At 44.2% G+C, this 18,413-nt stretch overlaps 2 protein-coding genes across 2 annotated transcripts; both read right to left on the bottom strand.

The window, feature by feature from the left end:
* Positions 1 to 2,488: 2,488 nt before the first annotated feature.
* Positions 2,489 to 3,511, bottom strand: LOC136524450 (BTB/POZ and MATH domain-containing protein 2-like). Its single transcript, XM_066517823.1, has one exon. It carries the CDS (start codon positions 3,509 to 3,511, stop codon positions 2,489 to 2,491), a length of 1,023 nt encoding a protein of 340 aa, XP_066373920.1.
* A 12,577-nt stretch (positions 3,512 to 16,088) lies between these two features.
* On the bottom strand, positions 16,089 to 17,111 carry LOC136524449 (BTB/POZ and MATH domain-containing protein 2-like). Its single transcript, XM_066517822.1, has 2 exons — positions 17,052 to 17,111; positions 16,089 to 17,006 (listed from the first exon to the last, which is right to left on the bottom strand). Exons 1-2 carry the CDS (start codon positions 17,109 to 17,111, stop codon positions 16,089 to 16,091), a joined length of 978 nt encoding a protein of 325 aa, XP_066373919.1.
* Positions 17,112 to 18,413: the final 1,302 nt, after the last annotated feature.

Below are 18,413 nucleotides of genomic sequence, written 5' to 3'. Positions count from 1 at the left end.
GGGTCTGGGCGGGTTGGGGGTACTGAGTTCAGTTTGTCGTGTCCAATGTGAGGTCGAGTCGCTTATGATCAAGTTTCTGCTATGATCGAGTCCCGTAGCATTCCAGAAAACATATACTGCCTTGCTTTGTAGCATCTTCATTGCTGTAATGAATAAGTAAACATGGTTTTATTTTGGCGTACGTAATTTGTTTCTGTCATTTTGTGTTTTAGGCCTGGTGCAAGCGGTAGAGTCTTACAGCCTGTGACCGGAAGGTCCCGGGTTCGAGTCGCGGTCTCCTCGCATTGCACTGGCGAGGGTAAGGCTTGCCACTAACACCCTTCTCCAGACCTGCACAGAGCGGGAGCTCTCTGCACTGGGTACGCCCTTTTATATCTGATCTGCTGATCTAACTATGTTCATGGATTGTGTGTGTGTATATGCTGAGTGACAAAGGTTATCTGTCATACGACAGGTAACACCAGAAATATGACCTTCATGAAGTCTGAAATGGACACAAGAGTTCCACTTAGATGAATACTCTGTTTGAAATTAGTACCAATGCACAGCCATGTTTATGTAATATATTGGTTGATGAGTAAGCCAGCAGACTGTTTGAGAAACTATGGACGCACATCTGTATCTGAGTCTCAGTGCAACTATATACATGTAAAGAAAAAAGTCTCCTTTAATGAGTAGTATACTTAGGCTGATTTCCTGTATTCGCTCTATGTGTCTGAACTTAATATGTTATATGATTGTCTAAATCCTAGTCCTCACGTCCTACACAGGAACAATTCCAGCTTCTCAAGATTATAGAGATTAGTGAACCATTCCAACTAACATTTATTCCATGCCCTCATTCCTAAACAACCGAACAAGCCCTTATGGGTTTTCCTTTTCGATATTGATACTGTGCGGGCGTCCGTCCCGTTCGGATAGACAGACCCGCACAGGAACGACTCGAGCGGCCGTGACCACCCCCCCCCCCCCCCCCCCCGCTCCCATCCAACCCGTTACCCCCAAACGGACAGGAATGGACGCACCCACTCGCTCTCCCCCGCTCTCTCGCATGCACTCGTTCTCCTCCCGCTCCGCCATAGGCATTCGCTGCCGCTGGCCCGAGCCGTGCCCCAGGACGGGATGCCGTAGCCGCGTGCGAGCTCGCTCCACCCACCGGAGAAGAGGACGACAGCGGCGGCGGCTCCAATGAGGTAGGTCGTTCCTCCTCTAGATCTGATCCATCCTCCTCCTTCTCCTCCTTCTCTGGATCTAAGGGACGTGACGGTGGCTAGGGTTCCAGCGAGTTCTGTTGCAGTAACCTTGTTTTGCTATTGCAACAAGTAATATTTCTTTGTTGTATTAGTCTCTTTTTTCTGATGTTGCATCTCGTATTTGCACTTTGTTTCTGTTGTTGCAGTAGCCTTGTTTTGCTGTTGCAACTTTTGTTGCAATAAGTAAATTTTTTTGTTGCATTAGTCTCTTTTTTTCTAATGTTGTATCTTGCATTGCGCTTTGTTTCTGTTGCTGCAGTAGCTTTGTTTTGCTGTTGGCAACAAGTAAGTTTTTTTTGTTGCATTAGTCTTTTTTTTCTAATGTTGCTTTCTCGCATTGTGCTTTGTTCTGTTTGTTGCAGTAGCCTTGTTCTGGTGTTGCAATAAGTAATATTTCTTTGTTGCATTAGTTTCTTTTTTTCTGAACTTGCATCTCGCATTGCAGTAGCTTTGTTCTGTTGTTGCAGTCGCTTTGTTCTGATGTTGCAGTAGACTTGTTCTGATGTTGCAAACAAGTAATACTTCTGATGGGAGCGCGGTGAGGATGCGACGGCTCCTGTTGTTCCTCGAATCGGATGGCCCCGAGCTGAGTCCGGATGCGTCCTCGGGCCCGATGTCCGGGCGTTAGTCGTGCAGCCCGAGTATTAGTGAACTTTCAAGACTCGCTGAACGCAAAACCTGAAGGTATAAAGTTGCAGTTTTGAGGTTGTTTTTTTAGCTCTTCACTGAGTTTTTTTTGTGCACTCCTGCACACAATGTTCTATTTTCAAAGGAAATTATATCTTGTGACGCGCCTATATTGGCTACCAAAGGGGCCTCACCATCAATATTTGCAATATACAAAAATAACATGATGATTACTCAATAATAAATTCTTAAGTCTTATTATGGATGACTAAATGAAAAATAACTGCACATGACATTATTAGAAAATAAAAACATTATTTTCTCGCACCCGTTGTCTGAAGACTCCTGCCAGGATACGAGTGAAAGAAAAAACAGAGGAGAGGGCATCGCACATGCTTTTTCGTATTGGGGATACAGAATGCATATAACAACAAGAACTGTAATACTTGGAGTGAGGTCTCGATCTCCAGCTTAATACATTCCTCAGAAGCTTACTTCTTTGTAAGCAAACGTAGTTGAATTGGTTGATCAGTCATCACCAGGCCAGCAAGCCCACTTCCTAAATTTGCAAGCAAACGTATTACGAGAGATTTCTGCCAGCAAATTCCTCAGAAGCACATGGCCAACTCATCTTGCATTGGGTCATCCTCATACGCCCACATCTCCTTCAAAAGCATAGGGCAATTTTTAGCCACAAGCTCGAGTATGTCATGGTCGGTCGCCATGACCGCCTCGAGTACAGGAGGATCTCCAAGAAACTCAATGCAGGCGTCCCTAAGCATATGGCAGTGGTGTTGTACAGCCAGTCCCAATGTCTTCGTGACAGTATTCACATTGATGTCACTGCTCAGTATCTCCTCGCAAATCAGCTTGAGCTCCTGCATGTCGAACCTGGCCGCGGCTACCAGCAAATGCTCAGCCATGATCGACTCTTCTTCTGGCCCCGTCGTCATCTCCGGCAACGAATCTGTGTACACAAAATGTAGCACGCTCTTGAACACCTGAGGCAGCATATCGTCGATGTGTATGCAGCAAGCCCCTGCTGCCAAGGTGCTCTCTCTTGCGAGCTCCGCCTCCAACACCGGCGACTTGGCAGCAAGAACACACCTGTGGACGCTGAACGCCTCGCCGCCGACTTGGAACGTGACGTCGGGATCCAACGAGAGACGCTGCTGCAAGTCGTACGCCCTTTCTACGGAGACGACGCACTCGATAGTGAGGCGGTCGTCGACGAGATACTCCGACGCCTCCAAAGACTCCTTGTGGATGAAAAGATCGCAGCCGTACCAGTCGAGTTTAGAGTACTCACATACGCCTGAGCAGGAGTGACCAGGCACGGGTTCCCCGGCACGATCGAGCAAAGTGAAACTAACTCGTGCCTTGACAGGTTCGTCGGTGACTGCTCTGCCGCCAGCTCCGGCAATGAAGATTGAGATGTAGTCTGCGCTGGAGGTGGAGCGGCCGTTGGGGTAGTAGTAGATGCACCAGGAGCAATCCCCAGCCTTGAAAGGGGGAAACTCGATCGGATGCCCATTGCGGCACTGCTCCTTCAAGAACCCGTAGTGATGTACCACGAGCCGGTAGCTCCTGGTCACCGGGCCAGGCGATGCAAAATCCAACGTCGTCGCCATGGCCGTGGCGGCGAGGGTTTTTGACGAGATTCGATTCGTTCGACGCAAACCACAGATGCGTGTCTGGGCTGGGCAGGTGGAGTTGTGGAGTTGCGGTCTCGCGGGGCGAGTTTTGGCAAACCACGGATGGGGGCTTTTATACAACGCGTCGGTTGGCTCGAATTACCTCTGAACGACCGTCATCGGACTCGAATTCTTCTCGGAGTCGGCGGGGTTCTCAGAGCTGCGCATTGCTTCCCGCTCCTGAAGAGGCACACGGCACGCCGCATCAGGGGCGGAGACAAGGCCAAGTCCGCTACTTCTTCCTGCCTCTTACGCCTAGCGAGTTCGGCCAGATTCACCACTCCGGATCCATTTTCTTTTCTTTTCTTTCTTCCGAACCGGAATGTACCCTTTTCCATGAGAAGCGGATTCTTTCTCAAAGAACGGCAAAAATCTTTGCCGAGATTTTTATTTGACGGAGAAATAAAAAAATCTTCGTCAAATTTTTTAAGTGAAAAACCGTGCCCAAAAAGCATATAACCGGTAGAGTGCGTCACTCCTCCCACACAACTCTAGAACAACTAACAACTCCATGCCATTACTTACTCAACCTTGAGCCAACATGATCAAAAGTTAAAAAGACCCAACTAGCAACTCAACTCCACTGATATCTAGCTAACAACTAAAGCAACTCAGAACATCCACTACCGGACTCCTTGAGTTTGCCGAGTGCCCGAAATACTCGGCAAAAGACATAAAACACTCGGCAAAAGGTTCGCCGAGTGTAACACTCGGCGAACAGCACTCGTCAAAAACAGTGACGGCAAAGCCAACTTTGCCGAGTGCCCGACACTCGTTAAAGTTGAAACCGAAAAAAACCCGAAAAAAATAGGAATTTTTACCCAAAAAAATGGAATTTTTTTTATCGATGGAGGCCCCCACCAGCCAGCGCCCACCCATCGTCCACCCATCTACGACATTTTTCGTGTGAATTTCATGGCTACGCGGCCGACGCGATTCGAACCCGAGACCTCCCGCTGTGCACGTACCTCCTCTACCACTACACCACATTCTCACTTGTGTCTGGATTCCGTTTTAGTTCACAATATATTATACTAAACCGAGTGTAAATTGCATGTTTGAGGCCCTAAACGAATTCAAATAAAAAAGTTATAAACTACAAAGTTTCATAACTTTTCGAGATCTACACTTTTAGTTTAGGAAGTTTTTCCATCCGAGGTCGTTTACAAAATTTGAATTTTAAAATTTTGAAATTCAAACACAGTTTTGCATGACAAGATGTTTTCAAATCAAAAAGTTATAAACTACAAAGTTTCATAACTTTTCGAGATCTACACTTTTAGTTTAGGAAGTTTTTCCATCCGAGGTCGTTTACAAAATTTGAATTTTAAAATTTTGAAATTCAAACACAGTTTTGCATGACAAGATGTTTTCAAATCAAAAAAGTTATCAACTACAATGTTTCATAACTTTTCGAGATCTACAGAGTTTATTTTGGTTGTTTTTTCATCCGAGGTCGTTTGAAAAGTTCGAATTTTAAAATTTTGAAATTCAAACACAGTTTTGCATGTCAAGATGTTTTCAAATCAAAAAGTTGCCAATTACAAAGTTTCATAACTTTTTGAGATCTACAAAGTTTATTTTGGTTGTTTGGTCATCTGTTCATCTGACATGGTCGTTCTAACATTGTTCACAAATCTTATATATCTCTCTTGTAGTTTCATAAACTACAAGAGAGATATGTTAGATTTGTGAACAAATTTATTTTTACTTTGTCGTATGAAGAAAATACCAAAACAAACATTGTACATCTTGATGAGTTATACAACTTTGTAGTTGAAAATTTTTTTATTTGAATTAATTTACTGCTTCAAAATGTGCTTTGAAATTTTCTTTGCCGAGTGTAAAAAAAACACTCGGCAAAGAAGCTCTTTGCCGAGTGTCAAAAAAAACACTCGGCAAAGAGACTCTTTGTCGAGTGTTAAAAAAAACACTCGGCAAATAGCCTCTTTGCCGAGTGTCAAAAAAAACACTCGGCAAAAGCGTCTTTGCCGAGTGCCCGAAAAACAACACTCGGCAAACCACCTGGCACTCGGCAAAGAGCCGGTCTCCGGTAGTGATCTCAACCCAAAACCAATTGGCAAACCAACTTACTCAGACAAACTGTCACACCCGATTTTAAGGATAAAATGTGATGCAAAATCTTATGTGCGCCCAGAGATCAGTCACACACATAAGCCGACAAATTATGAAAAGTATCATCACAAGTGTTTATTACATCACGAATAATAGAACGTAGTCTTCACATATATGTAGCGGAAGTATTAAGTAAATTCTCTCGTAGAATCTCCATATCACATGGACATCAACTGGTTAACCACAAGTCTAATAATTTTCAGGAAAGTCATCATTACCATAGACATCTGTTACCCATCTGGAATTTTTATCCAAATAATAAAAATAAACAAGCGTAAGTACGTGTCATACTCAACAAGTGTAACATGGGGTTTATGAGGCTCAAAAGGCTTGACACAGGTTTAACAGCATTCAACTTTTAGTTGTCACAATCTTAGTATAAGAGTAGCAACAAGGTGTTTCAATCCCAAAGTAAAACACATGATCAATGTAAACATTAGTAATAAATAGCATAAACAGATAATTCTTAGTGATCATCTATTCCATAAATGTTCCTAGTCCACTTTTCACCGTGAGCTCGGCTGATATACCAGTTTTACACTCTGCAGATGTTGTACACTTTCACCGTGAGTCATGATTTACCCTTTCGCTCGAGGTCGCGAGCCTCTTAACCCACTACCAAGGAAGGTTGGTAGGGTTCACTATGAAGCCTTTCAGAGGTTCATCTAACAAGTTAGGGCCATTAGATTCACTCGGCAAACAGATGTAGAGCCCCCTTCCCGATGGAACATTGACGCGCAACCTATACTCATGGGGACAGAGGCCGCACTATACTCGATTCATCAAGCCATTCTTATGCTAATGATGGTAACCACTAATAAGTTAGAAAATGTCCTCATACTGAGCTAAAGCCAGAGCCATATAGCCCTCACAGCTGTACTGTAAGTCCCGAATGATCACTTACAGATAAGTCCTTAGGGAGAGGAATCTAGAGCACCATAAAAACAGCCCAATGCTCTAGCCCCCTGGTTCTATGTTGCTAAAAAATCATGTTTTAATGTTTATTGCATATACCATTAGTCAAGTTACAAGATCATGGTTTAATTGAGCACCAGTGAAGCTACCCAATGCAAATCCCATAGGAGACAAGGTATAAGTTCAATTCAAGGGAATCACTATCAAGGTGACACATGAAACATGAATTAAAGGTATTAAGGTGAATAGGAAACAAGGATAATCCCATGCTATACTTGCCTTGAACAAAATGCTTCTATTGATCCTACTCATCAAAGTAATACTCTTGGTCTCCCACGAATTACTCACCGTCTATACTCGATAATTACAGCAACAGACAAGCATCCAGAAACATTCATGCATAGCAAACAAAAGCTATAGATTAGAATAGTATACCAATCAGCATAAAATCAAGATGAAAAGTTTATAAAACAAATCTACGTCTCACTACGAACATACAGACACGAAGATCACAAAAATTGGAGTTAAAACAAAGAAGTTATGAATTAAACAAGATTTTCTTTAGTAAAATAATAGATTAAATCTAACTTCGAATTTTAAAAGTTGAAAACATATTTAACAGTAGTATGAACATGTAGATTATGGAATTCCAAACCTAACACGAGTTGAATGGATCAAATCGGAGTTAAAACGGAGATTTTATGGCCTATAGAAGATAGTGGCAATCTTGTAAATAGAGGAAACTTGATTTTCAAATTAAAATAAATAAAACCTGATTTTTAAATCTGGCCGAGGACTGCGGGCATTATTAAAAGAAAAGACAAGGGTCCTTTTAAAACAAACCAGGGACGACAGGTTGAGATCTAAATAGCTATAAGGGCCTTTTTTGCAAATTTCACAGCGAAGGGGTATCGGCTGATCTCCACCGTTGGATTAGATTTGAGCGGCCGAGATTGGTTCGGGAGGGGGAAGTGACGACGCTGGCTAGCCGACAGCGAGGTCCGACGGCGGCGCCATGGCCGGAAGTGGGTGGAGCTCATGGAAGACGATCTACGGATCATCATTGAACGAAGCAAGAGCACAGGGAGAGAGAGGAGATTACGGCGGACCCACCGAAAGACTTTTCACGAACGTAGGCGGGACTGCGGCGGCGTGCGGCTTGATGAAGTGGACGGCGTTGGCGGTGGCACTAGGGTTATCGAGTCTCAGTGCGATGCGATGGCAGCTGCGGCTCTGTAGCTCGAGATAGGCGCGGAATGAGGTGGGCATCTGATTTTTATGAGACGGTTAGGCGAAGCATAGACGGCGGGGACTCGCTGACGGCGGAGGCGGTGTCCGGCTCGGACACGTGATAGAGGAAGGGGAAGATCCTGATAGGCGGGCCTAGGCTGTTAGAGAGGGTGAAGGAGCACACGGGCGCGTTGCCTGCTGAGCTAGGCTACGGGCGAAGCTAGGCCAACGCCCGAGTGAGAGAAGAGGAAAATGGGCCACGCTAAAAAAATGGACAATGCGGGCGGCCCAAGAGCGGGAGTGAGGCGACCGGGCCGATGGGAAGAGTAGGCCGACTGGGCCGAAACCTAGGGAGGGAGTAAGTTTTCCTTTTTCATTTTCTAAACTAATTTTCCAAACAAATTTTGAAATGCAAATTCAAATCAACTTGAAGTTTGATTTCAAACCACACAATTCAAAAATACTATGCAGCAGCATGAATGCATATACATGTTTGTATACCTTATATTTGATTTTAATTTGATAAAAATTTATTATTTTTTCTATGTGCATGCACACACTATTGCATAATTAAATCAATTTACGTATTTAAAAATAATGAAAATTTAGGGTGTTACAATTCTACCCCCTTAAAATGAATCTCGTCCTCGAGATTCCGATGATGCTTACTCAAAAAGCTATGGGTATGTTTTTCTCAAATCCTCTTCTCTTTCCCATGTAGCCTCATCTTTTATATACTGATTTCACTGAACTTTATACATCTTTATAACTCGGCTCCTTGTAACTCTTTCTACTGTCTCCAAAATCCTTACCGGAAATTCCTCATATGTAAGATCTTCCTTAACCGTAAGCTCCTCTAATGGTATCTGCTCCTCTAGTACACACAAACACTTCTTTAATTGTGACACATAGAACACATCATGTACACCTGACAAACTCTCAGGCAATTTCAACTGATAAGCTACTTCACCACATCTCTCTAAAATCTTGAAAGGTCTAATATATCTTGGTGCTAACTTTCCTTTCATGTTAAATCTTCTCACACTTCTCATAGGTGACACCTTCAGATAAACATAGTCTCCTATTTCAAAAACTAATTCTCTTCTCCGAGTATCAGCATAACTCTTCTGTTGGGACTGTGCTACCCTCAAGTTATCTCTAATCATCCTTACTTTCTCTTCTACGTCTCTCAAAACATCTGGTCCGAACACTTGTGTTTCTCCCGTTTGATTCTAAAACAACAGGGTTCTATGCTTTCGTCCATACAAAGCTTTGAAATGTGCCATATTGAGACTCTTCTGATAACTATTGTTATATGGGAACTCTGCATAAGGCAAACTCTTGTCCCAACTTGTACCATACTGCAATACACAAGCTCTCAACATGTCCCCTAATATCTGATTAATCCTCTCAGTTTGTCCATCTGTCTGAGGATGATATGTTGTACTAAAATTCAACTTTGTTCCCAACGAACTATGTACTTGCTGCCAAAAATAATATGTAAATTGAGTACCTCGATTAGACACAATTTTCTTGAGAACTCCATATAGACACACTATTCTTTACATATATAATGTAGCCAATTGGGGTCCAGTATAGGTAGTCTTGACCGGTAAGAAATGAGTCACTTTAGTTAACCGATCCACTATCACCTATATTGAATCGTAGCCTCTCAGAGTACGTGGTAACCCAACAATAAAATCCATACCAACTTCTTCCTACTTCCACTCATGTATCTTCATTGGCTGTAATAATCCTGCAGGTCTTTGATGTTTAGCTTTGACTCTCTAACATGTATCACATAAAGCAACATATTCAACAACATCTCTTTTTAGCCTGTACCACCAATACTTCTCCTTCAAATCCAAGTACATTTTGGTACTCCCGGAATGAATAGAGTAAGCAAACTCATGTGCCTCACGAAGAATTGCATCTCGTATAGCCTTATTCTTAGGCACACATATTCTTTTCCCAAACCACAAAGTTCCATTATCATCCATACGGAATCCTAGTGCCTTACCAATCACTATGTTTTCCGCTATTTCTTTCAAATTTGCATCGTGTAACTGGCCCTTACGTATTTCTTGCTCCAGTTTAGGCTCCAACACCAACTCCACTTCATTAGTGACAAAGCCCAAATTTAGTCTCAAATTCAACACACAACTCACTTGACATAGGTGCCACTTGCACCTCATTGGCATAACTCTTTCTGCTAAGAGCATCGGCAACAACATTCGCCTTTCCGGGATGATAGTGTACCTCTAGATCATAATCTTTAATCAACTCCAACCATCGATGTTGTCTCATATTCAGATCTATCTGAGTGAAAATGTACTTTAGACACTTGTGATCAGTATAAATATCACTCTTATGTCCGATAAGATAGTGTCTCCATATTTTCAAAGCATGAACCACTGCTGCTAACTCCAAATCATGAGTAGGATAGTTTAGCTCATGCTTTCTCAACTGTCGGGATGCATAGGCCACTACTCTTCCTTCTTGCATAAGAACACATCTGAGACCTTGATGACATGCATCATAATAGATCAAAAAGCTCTTGCCCAAATCTGGCAAAACCAACACTAGGGTGGTAGTCAACCTCTTCTTCAATTCTTCAAAGTTAGCCTGGCACTTCTCGGACCACACAAACTTAGCATTTTTGTCCAACAGAGCTATCATAGGCTTGGCAAGTTTAGAAAAACCTTCTATGAACCTTCTAAAGTATCCAGCCAATCCCAAGAAACTACGAATCTCTCCCACATCGGTTGGTGGTTTCCAATTCAACACATCTCTCACCTTGCTTGGATCTACCACTATTTCACCATTAGAGACAACTTGGCATAGGAAAGAAACTTTCTTCAACCAAAACTCACACTTACTTCGCTTAGCATACAATTTGTGTTCCCTGAGCTTCTGCAAGATCAACCTTAGACGTTCAGCATGCTCTTCTTCAATTTTAGAGAATACCAATATATCATCGATAAATACCACCACAAACTTATCCAAAAATTCCATGAACACCTTGTTAAACAAGTACATAAAGTATGCAGGTGCATTGGTCAAACCAAAGGACATAACGGTATACTCATACAAGCCATACCTCATAGTAAAGGTTGTCTTGGGTATGTCAGTTGCACGAATCTTCAACTAATGCTAACCAGAACGAAGATCAATCTTGGAGAAAACACAAGCACCTCTCAACTGATCAAACAAGTCATCAATTCTAGGCAACGGATACTTGTTCTTGATAGTAACCTCATTTAGTGACCGATAATCAACACACATTCTCTGGGTACCATTCTTCTTGTCTACAAATATAACTGGTGCAACCCAAGGTGACGAACTAGGACGAATGAAACCTTTCTCCTGCAACTCCTTTATTTGTTTCTTAAGTTCTTCTAGTTCATTAACCCCCATTCTATATGGACACTTAGCTATAGGTACAGTTCCAGGTAATAATTCAATAATAAACTCAATGTTACGGTCAGGTGGCATACCTGGCAAATCATCGGGGAACACATCCGGAAACTCATCCACTATTGGGTCCTCCTTGTTGACGTAATCATCAAGCTGGTTCATTGTGGTTGTCGACTGCTTCTACACTACAACATCAACACTGATCCTATCCCCATTCGGTGTGGTCACAGCAACTACCTTCTCCTTACACTGAATCACTGCTTGTTGTTGCATCATCCAATCCATACCCAGAATCACATCAATGCCAGATGTTCTCAGCATAATGGGGCTCACTTTAAACTCTACCCCCTTAAGGATAGACTAGTTGGAAGGCAACGATAAGAAGCTTGCATACTACCTCCTAGTGAGCTTACTAATATAGGATGTTTTATGGCACATAAGGGGATGCTATTATTTCTAACAAATGCTTGTGATATGAATGAATGCGAAGCTCCAGAATAAAAAAGAACAGTGGTAGGAGTTGAGTTAACATCGAACGTATTGAGCATGACTTCTGGTAAAGCAAGCATCGTCTCAGTAGACACATGATTCACCTTTCCTGTGTTGGGCGCTAGCTTCTGATAACAATTCTGCCTCTGTGGGGTCTGCTGGTTTGGCTTCTCAGGACAATTATAAGACAGGTGTCCCTCTTTACCATAGCAGAAACACTTGTTCGGAGTGCTAGGGGCACTAGTCTTCATGGGAGTGTTGTTAGGTGCTCCCTGTTGTGGTGTCTGTTGACCATTCTGCTGCTGAGGACGTTGATTGTCATTCTGCTGCTGGTATGGTGGACGTTGCTGGTTCGGGTTGTGCTGAGGGTACTGGCCATGATTCCTCTGATTGGGTGGTCCTTGGTACCTCTGTTGGAAGCCTTGCTGAGGGTTGGTGCACGGAAGAGTATTACTTCCAGAGGCCTGACCCTGAAGCCTCCTCTTCTTGGCCTCCATCTCTTTGCGCTTATTGTCAATAACAATGGCGCGATTTACCAATGTTTGAAATTTGGGGTATGTATTGGACATAAGCTGGAGTTGCAGACCGTCATACAGACCCTTGAGAAAACGGCATTGCTTATCCGCATCATCAGCCACCTCATTTAGAGCGTAACATGACAACTGAGCAAGCTTGTCAAGATACTCAGCTACGGACATAGATCCCTATTTCAGAGCTTGGAATTCTTCCTGCTTGAGCTCTATCAATCCTTCAGGTATGTGGTAGGATATAAAATTCTCTGTAAATTCCTGCTAGGTGATAGGAGGAGCATTAGCAGGACGTCCATACTCGAATGACTCCCACCAATCTTGAGCTTCTCTTTGGAGTTATCCTGACGCGTACAACACCTTCTGCTGATCATCACACTACGCTATGTTGAGTTGCTTTTCTACTACACGAAGCCAATCATCTGCTTCTAGTGGATCAGTGGCATGAGAGAACACCGGAGGACGGCCCTTCAAGAATTCACCATGCTTGTCACGCGGTGCTCCACCAATCGGTTGATTCTGCTGATTCTGAACCAGAGCTTGCATATGCTGTGTCTACACTGCCAGAAGTTGCTCAATTGTCGGTGGCGGTGGTGGTGGTGGATGTGGGGGAACACCACCATGACCTCGGCCTCTTCCTCTTCCAGACATCTGACATCCAACAGAAATATTCAAATTTAGAGATTTCCAACTTATATGCACTTATAGAGATATAGAATACATTCTGAAAATTTTCTAGACGAGTTCCAACATCAGCAGCTCATTAAAACAGCCATATCTCGAGTTCCAGATATCCAAAAGAGATGTGCTTTACATGGTTGGAAAGCTTAAGAAATTATCTACGACTTTTATTCAGACCACATTCCCAGATTCTGTCGTTAGGTTACTCAAAAATAGGACATAACCAAAACTGTTCGAGACTCCAGACTGCGCAGAACTTGAAACAACCATATCTCACAAACCAGATCGGATGTAGGGGTGATTCCAGATGAATTGGAAAGATACTTAAGTCTAGTTGTTCCCATAAAAATTTCATAATTTTTGGTCAAGTAGATTTAGATTAGCATTGAGATAAGGGCATACTGCTTCGAAAAATAGATCCGAGAGAACAAGATGTACCAAACCCAACTATTTATTTATTGACTCAAACTTTAATATTCTTAACTATGAAACTTGCGGACATGCCCACAAAGTTCCAGCACTCATTACAAAGATCCAACTCACACATAAACATAATAACAAATCAACTAGGCACACTAAAGTTCACACCACACTTCTAGACTCGACTTGACTCAACTTGACCTGTTCTACTGACGTCTTATTACATAGAAAGGACTCCAACAACTATGGGCGAAATTTATGGGAAAACTCCTCGTACATCCTTGGCAGGTTGAGGCACACCTTTGCTCATTTATAACTTGTCGGTATCTCTTAAGGGTCGCCTCCTGTGCCTTCAACTAATCTTCCAGCCGTCGATTCTTGTCTACCAATTCGTAGGCATAGTTCACCATCACTTGAGTAGTGGGATCACTGCCTTCAGGGTCCATTATTGCCCATCCCAAGTCAGGATGCTAGCGAGGGAGAAAGCGATATTGATCCTCCTTCATATCATCAAAGCAACGACCACGGAGACCCATGCAGGCTATAGCGGTTGCATCCTCTATGCTATCTTTCATGGTGACACAATGAGCGTGATGCGCATAGTTCGAGTCCAGCTAGTATGCGTCCTTCTGTTCATCCCTAATGGAGATGCACACCCTGGTCTTCCAATAAGTGTCCTCTATAGGGTGTGTATGCTCATTGCAGACGTACTCCACAGTTCCATCCCAATCAGCGTAGTAAGTCTGAAGAATCCCCATAAGTCGGTGGTGCGAGACGGAAGATTCACACCCCAGCTTGTACCAGACCTTCGTAGTCCATCCCAGTGGAGGGATCGGCACATCCTCTTGAGCAGCGTCTTCCTTCTCATCAGACAATAAGACGACCTCCACTTCTTCGGGTTCTTCTTCTTCAGGCTCTTCCTGAAATGGCTCAGGCGTAGATACAGGTGTTGGCGAATCAACATCTTGTTCCTAGGGTTCCTCCTCCTCATGTGGCTTAGTAGCCTCCGGTGCTGATGCGAGTGGTCTTATTGGCACGAGACATCTACAGAATTAGATTTAGCTAGAGTAGAGGCAAATAATTTTCATAACAGAGTGAGGCAAAAGAAGCATAAAACTTTAGCAAATAACAAGGATGAGATGGAAAGCATGAAATGAGTGAAGCAAAAGAAGCTAAAACGACCATTGCTAACTAGGCTTGCGTCCTACAGTCAACACGGCTCTGATACCAATCTGTCACACCCGATTTTAAAGATAAAATGAGATGCAAAATCTTATGTGCGCCCAGAGATCAGTCACACACATAAGCCGACAAATTATGAATAGTATCATCATAAGTGTTTATTACATCACAAATAATAGAACATAGTCTTCACATATATGTAGCTGAAGTATTAAGTAAATTCTCTCGTTGAAACCCTATATCACAGGGACGTTAACTGGTTGACCACAAGTCTAGTAATACTCAGGAAAGTCATCATTACTATAGCCATTTGTTACTCATCCGGGATTTTTATCCAAATAATGAAAATTGACAAGCGTAAGTATGTGTCGTACTCCACAAGTGTAACATGGGGTTCATGAGGCTCAAAAGGCTTGACACAGGTTTAACAGCATTCAACTTTTAGATGTCACAATTTTAGCATAAGATTAGCAATAAGGTGTTTCAATCCCAAAGTACAACACATGATCAATGTAAACATGAGTAATGAATAGCATAAACAGATAATTCTTAGTGATCATCTATTCCATAAATGTTCCAAGGCCACTCGTGACCGTGAGCTCGGCTGATATACCAGTTTTACAGTCTGCAGAGGTTGTATACTTTCACTGTGAGTCGTGATTTACCCTTTCGCCCGAGGTCGTGAGCCCCGTGGGATGTCGGCGCGACGGGGACGGGCTGCCATGAGTACACGCGGGCTCGCACTCCTTCTGCTCCGTTATGCGGGGGAGGGATAGGTGCGCTTGTTTCTTCTGTTTTATGCTGGGATCGGACGGCTCCTCGAATCGGATGGCCCCGAGCTACGTCCGGATGTGTCCTCGGGCCGGATGCCCGGACGTTAGTCGTCCCTTTGTCAGATAACTGTAGCCCGAGTATTAGTGAACTTTCAAGACTCGCTGAACGCAAAACCTGAAGGTATAAAGTTGCAGTTTTGAGGTCGTTTTTTTAGCTCTTCACTGAGTTTTTTTTGTGCACTCCTGCACACAATGTTCTATTTTCAAAGGAAATTATATCTTGTGACGCGCCTATATTGGCTACCAAAGGGGCCTCACCATCAATATTTCCAATATACAAAAATAACATGATGATTACTCAATAATAAATTCTTAAGTCTTATTATGGATGACTAAATGAAAAATAACTGCACGACATTATTAGAAAATAAAAACATTATTTTCTGGCACCCGTTGTCTGAAGAATCCCGCCACTCAAGGGATACGAGTGAAAGAAAAAAACAGAGGAGAGGGCATCGCACATGCTTTTTCGTATTGGGGATACAGAACTACACATACATATAACAACAAGAACTGTAATACTTGGAGTGAGGTCTCGATCTCCAGATTAATACATTCCTCAGAAGCTCACTTCTTTGTAAGCAAACGTAGTTGAATTGGTTGATCAGTCATCACCAGGCCAGCAAGCCCACTTCTTAAATTTGCAAGCAAACGTATTACGAGAGATTTCTGCCAGCAAATTCCTCAGAAGCACATGGCCAACTCATCTTGCATTGGGTCATCCTCATACGCCCACATCTCCTTCAAAAGCATAGGGCAATTTTTAGCTACAAGCTCGAGTATGTCATGGTCGGTCGCCATGACCGCCTCGAGTACAGGAGGATCTCCAAGAAACTCAATGCAGGCGTCCCTAAGCATATGGCAGTGGTGTTGTACAGCCAGTCCCAATGTCTTCGTGACAGTATTCACATTGATGTCACTGCTCAGTGTCTCCTCGCAAATCAGCTTGAGCTCCTGCATGTCGAACCTGGCCGCGGCTACCAGCAAGTGCTCAGCCATGATCGACTCTTCTTCTGGCCCCGTCGTCATCTCCGGCAACGAATCTGTGTACACAAAATGTAGCACGCTCTTGAACACCTGAGGCAGCATATCGTCGATGTGTATGCAGCAAGCCCCTGCTGCCAAGGTGCTCTCTCTTGCGAGCTCCGCCTCGAACACCGGCGACTTGGCAGCAAGAACACACCTGTGGACGCTGAACGCCTCGCCGCCGACTTGGAACGTGACGTCGGGATCCAACGAGAGACGCTGCTGCAAGTCGTACGCCCTTTCTACGGAGACGACGCACTCGATAGTGAGGCGGTCGTCGACGAGATACTCCGACGCCTCCAAAGACTCCTTGTGGATGAAAAGATCGCAGCCGTACCAGTCGAGTTTAGAGTACTCCCATACGCCTGAGCAGGAGTGACCAGGCACGGGTTCCCCGGCACGATCGAGCAAAGTGAAACTAACTCGTGCCTTGACAGGTTCGTCGGTGACTGCTCTGCCGCCAGCGCCGGCAATGAAGATTGAGATGTAGTCTGCGCTGGAGGTGGAGCGGCCGTTGGGGTAGTAGTAGATGCACCAGGAGCAATCCCCAGCCTTGAAAGGGGGAAACTCGATCGGCTGCCCATTGCGGCACTACTCCTTCAAGAACCCGTAGTGATGTACCACGAGGCGGTAGCTCCTGGTCACCGGGCCAGGCAATGCAAAATCCAACGTCGTCGCCATGGCCGTGGCGGCGAGGGTTTTTGACGAGATTCGATTCGTTCGACGCAAACCACAGATGCGTGTCTGGGCTGGGCAGGTGGAGTTGTGGAGTTGCGGTCTCGCGGGGCGAGTTTTGGCAAACCACGGATGGGGGCTTTTATACAACGCGTCGGTTGGCTCGAGTTAGCTCTGAACGACCGTCATCGGTCTCGAATTCTTCTCCGAGTCGGCGGGGTTCTCAGAGCTGCGCAGGGCGGAGACAAGGCCAAGTCCCCTACTTCTTCCTGCCTCTTACGCCTAGCGAGTTCGGCCAGATTCACCACTCCGGATCCATTTTCTTTTCTTTTCTTTCTTCCGAACCGGAATGTATCCTTTTCCATGAGAAGCGGATTCTTTTTCAAAGAACGGCAAAAATCTTTGCCGAGATTTTTATTTGATGGAGAAATAAAAAAATGTCCGCCAAATTTTTTAAGTGAAAAACTATGCTCCAAAAGCATACAACTAGGAGAGTGTGCCACTCCTCCCACAAAACTCTAGAACAACGACCAAACAACTAACAACTTCATGCCATTACTTACTCAACCTTGAGCCAACATGATCAAAAGTTAAAACGACCCAACTAGCAACTCAACTCCACACATCTAGCTAACAACTAAAGCAACTCAGAACATCTCAACCAAAAACCAATTGGCAAACCAACTTACTCGGACAAACCAACACCGAGCACAACTAAAAAATTCAATGTGTTACCAAGCACCACCATCAACACAAGTTGGAGCACTGCCATGTCTAGACGACAAACAGTAGGAGCGAAATAGCGGAGTTGGAAGAGCCTAGCAACACCCTTAGAAAGGAAACTAGCAACACCCTTAGAAAGGAAACGACGCTAAAGCAGCCAACGATGCTAGCCCACTATGGAAAGGTTTTCACCTACAAATCCCATCATTGTAAGAGAAGAGAAACTAAAAGGACATCTCCAACAAGGAACCCGCATCTGCAAATGTCGTCTTCGAAGCTTTCGCCTTGACCTGAAGCTAGCAGCCCACCCACCACGGCCCGCTAGAGCCCCCTACAAAGGATGCTTGTCCCAAAGGAAAGTGTCAGTGATGGCATAGGGGTGTCCTCGCTGACACTGGACGCCACCACGCACGCGCAATGATGGGAAGATGTCCTTGGCCCACCAAGGAGACGGGAAGCAGGGAGGCGAGGGTGGTGGCCACTGTGTCGTAGTGCTGACCCACTGCATTGAGAAGGTACAGATTAAAGACCGACCACCGCCCCGAGGAGGACAAGCGACGCAACAAAGACCCAAGCCAGCCAAGC

This window comes from Miscanthus floridulus, chromosome 18 (assembly GCF_019320115.1).
Source record: "Miscanthus floridulus cultivar M001 chromosome 18, ASM1932011v1, whole genome shotgun sequence".
Classification (NCBI taxonomy): domain Eukaryota; kingdom Viridiplantae; phylum Streptophyta; class Magnoliopsida; order Poales; family Poaceae; genus Miscanthus; species Miscanthus floridulus.
This window is presented reverse-complemented; position numbering and strand designations above follow the sequence as displayed.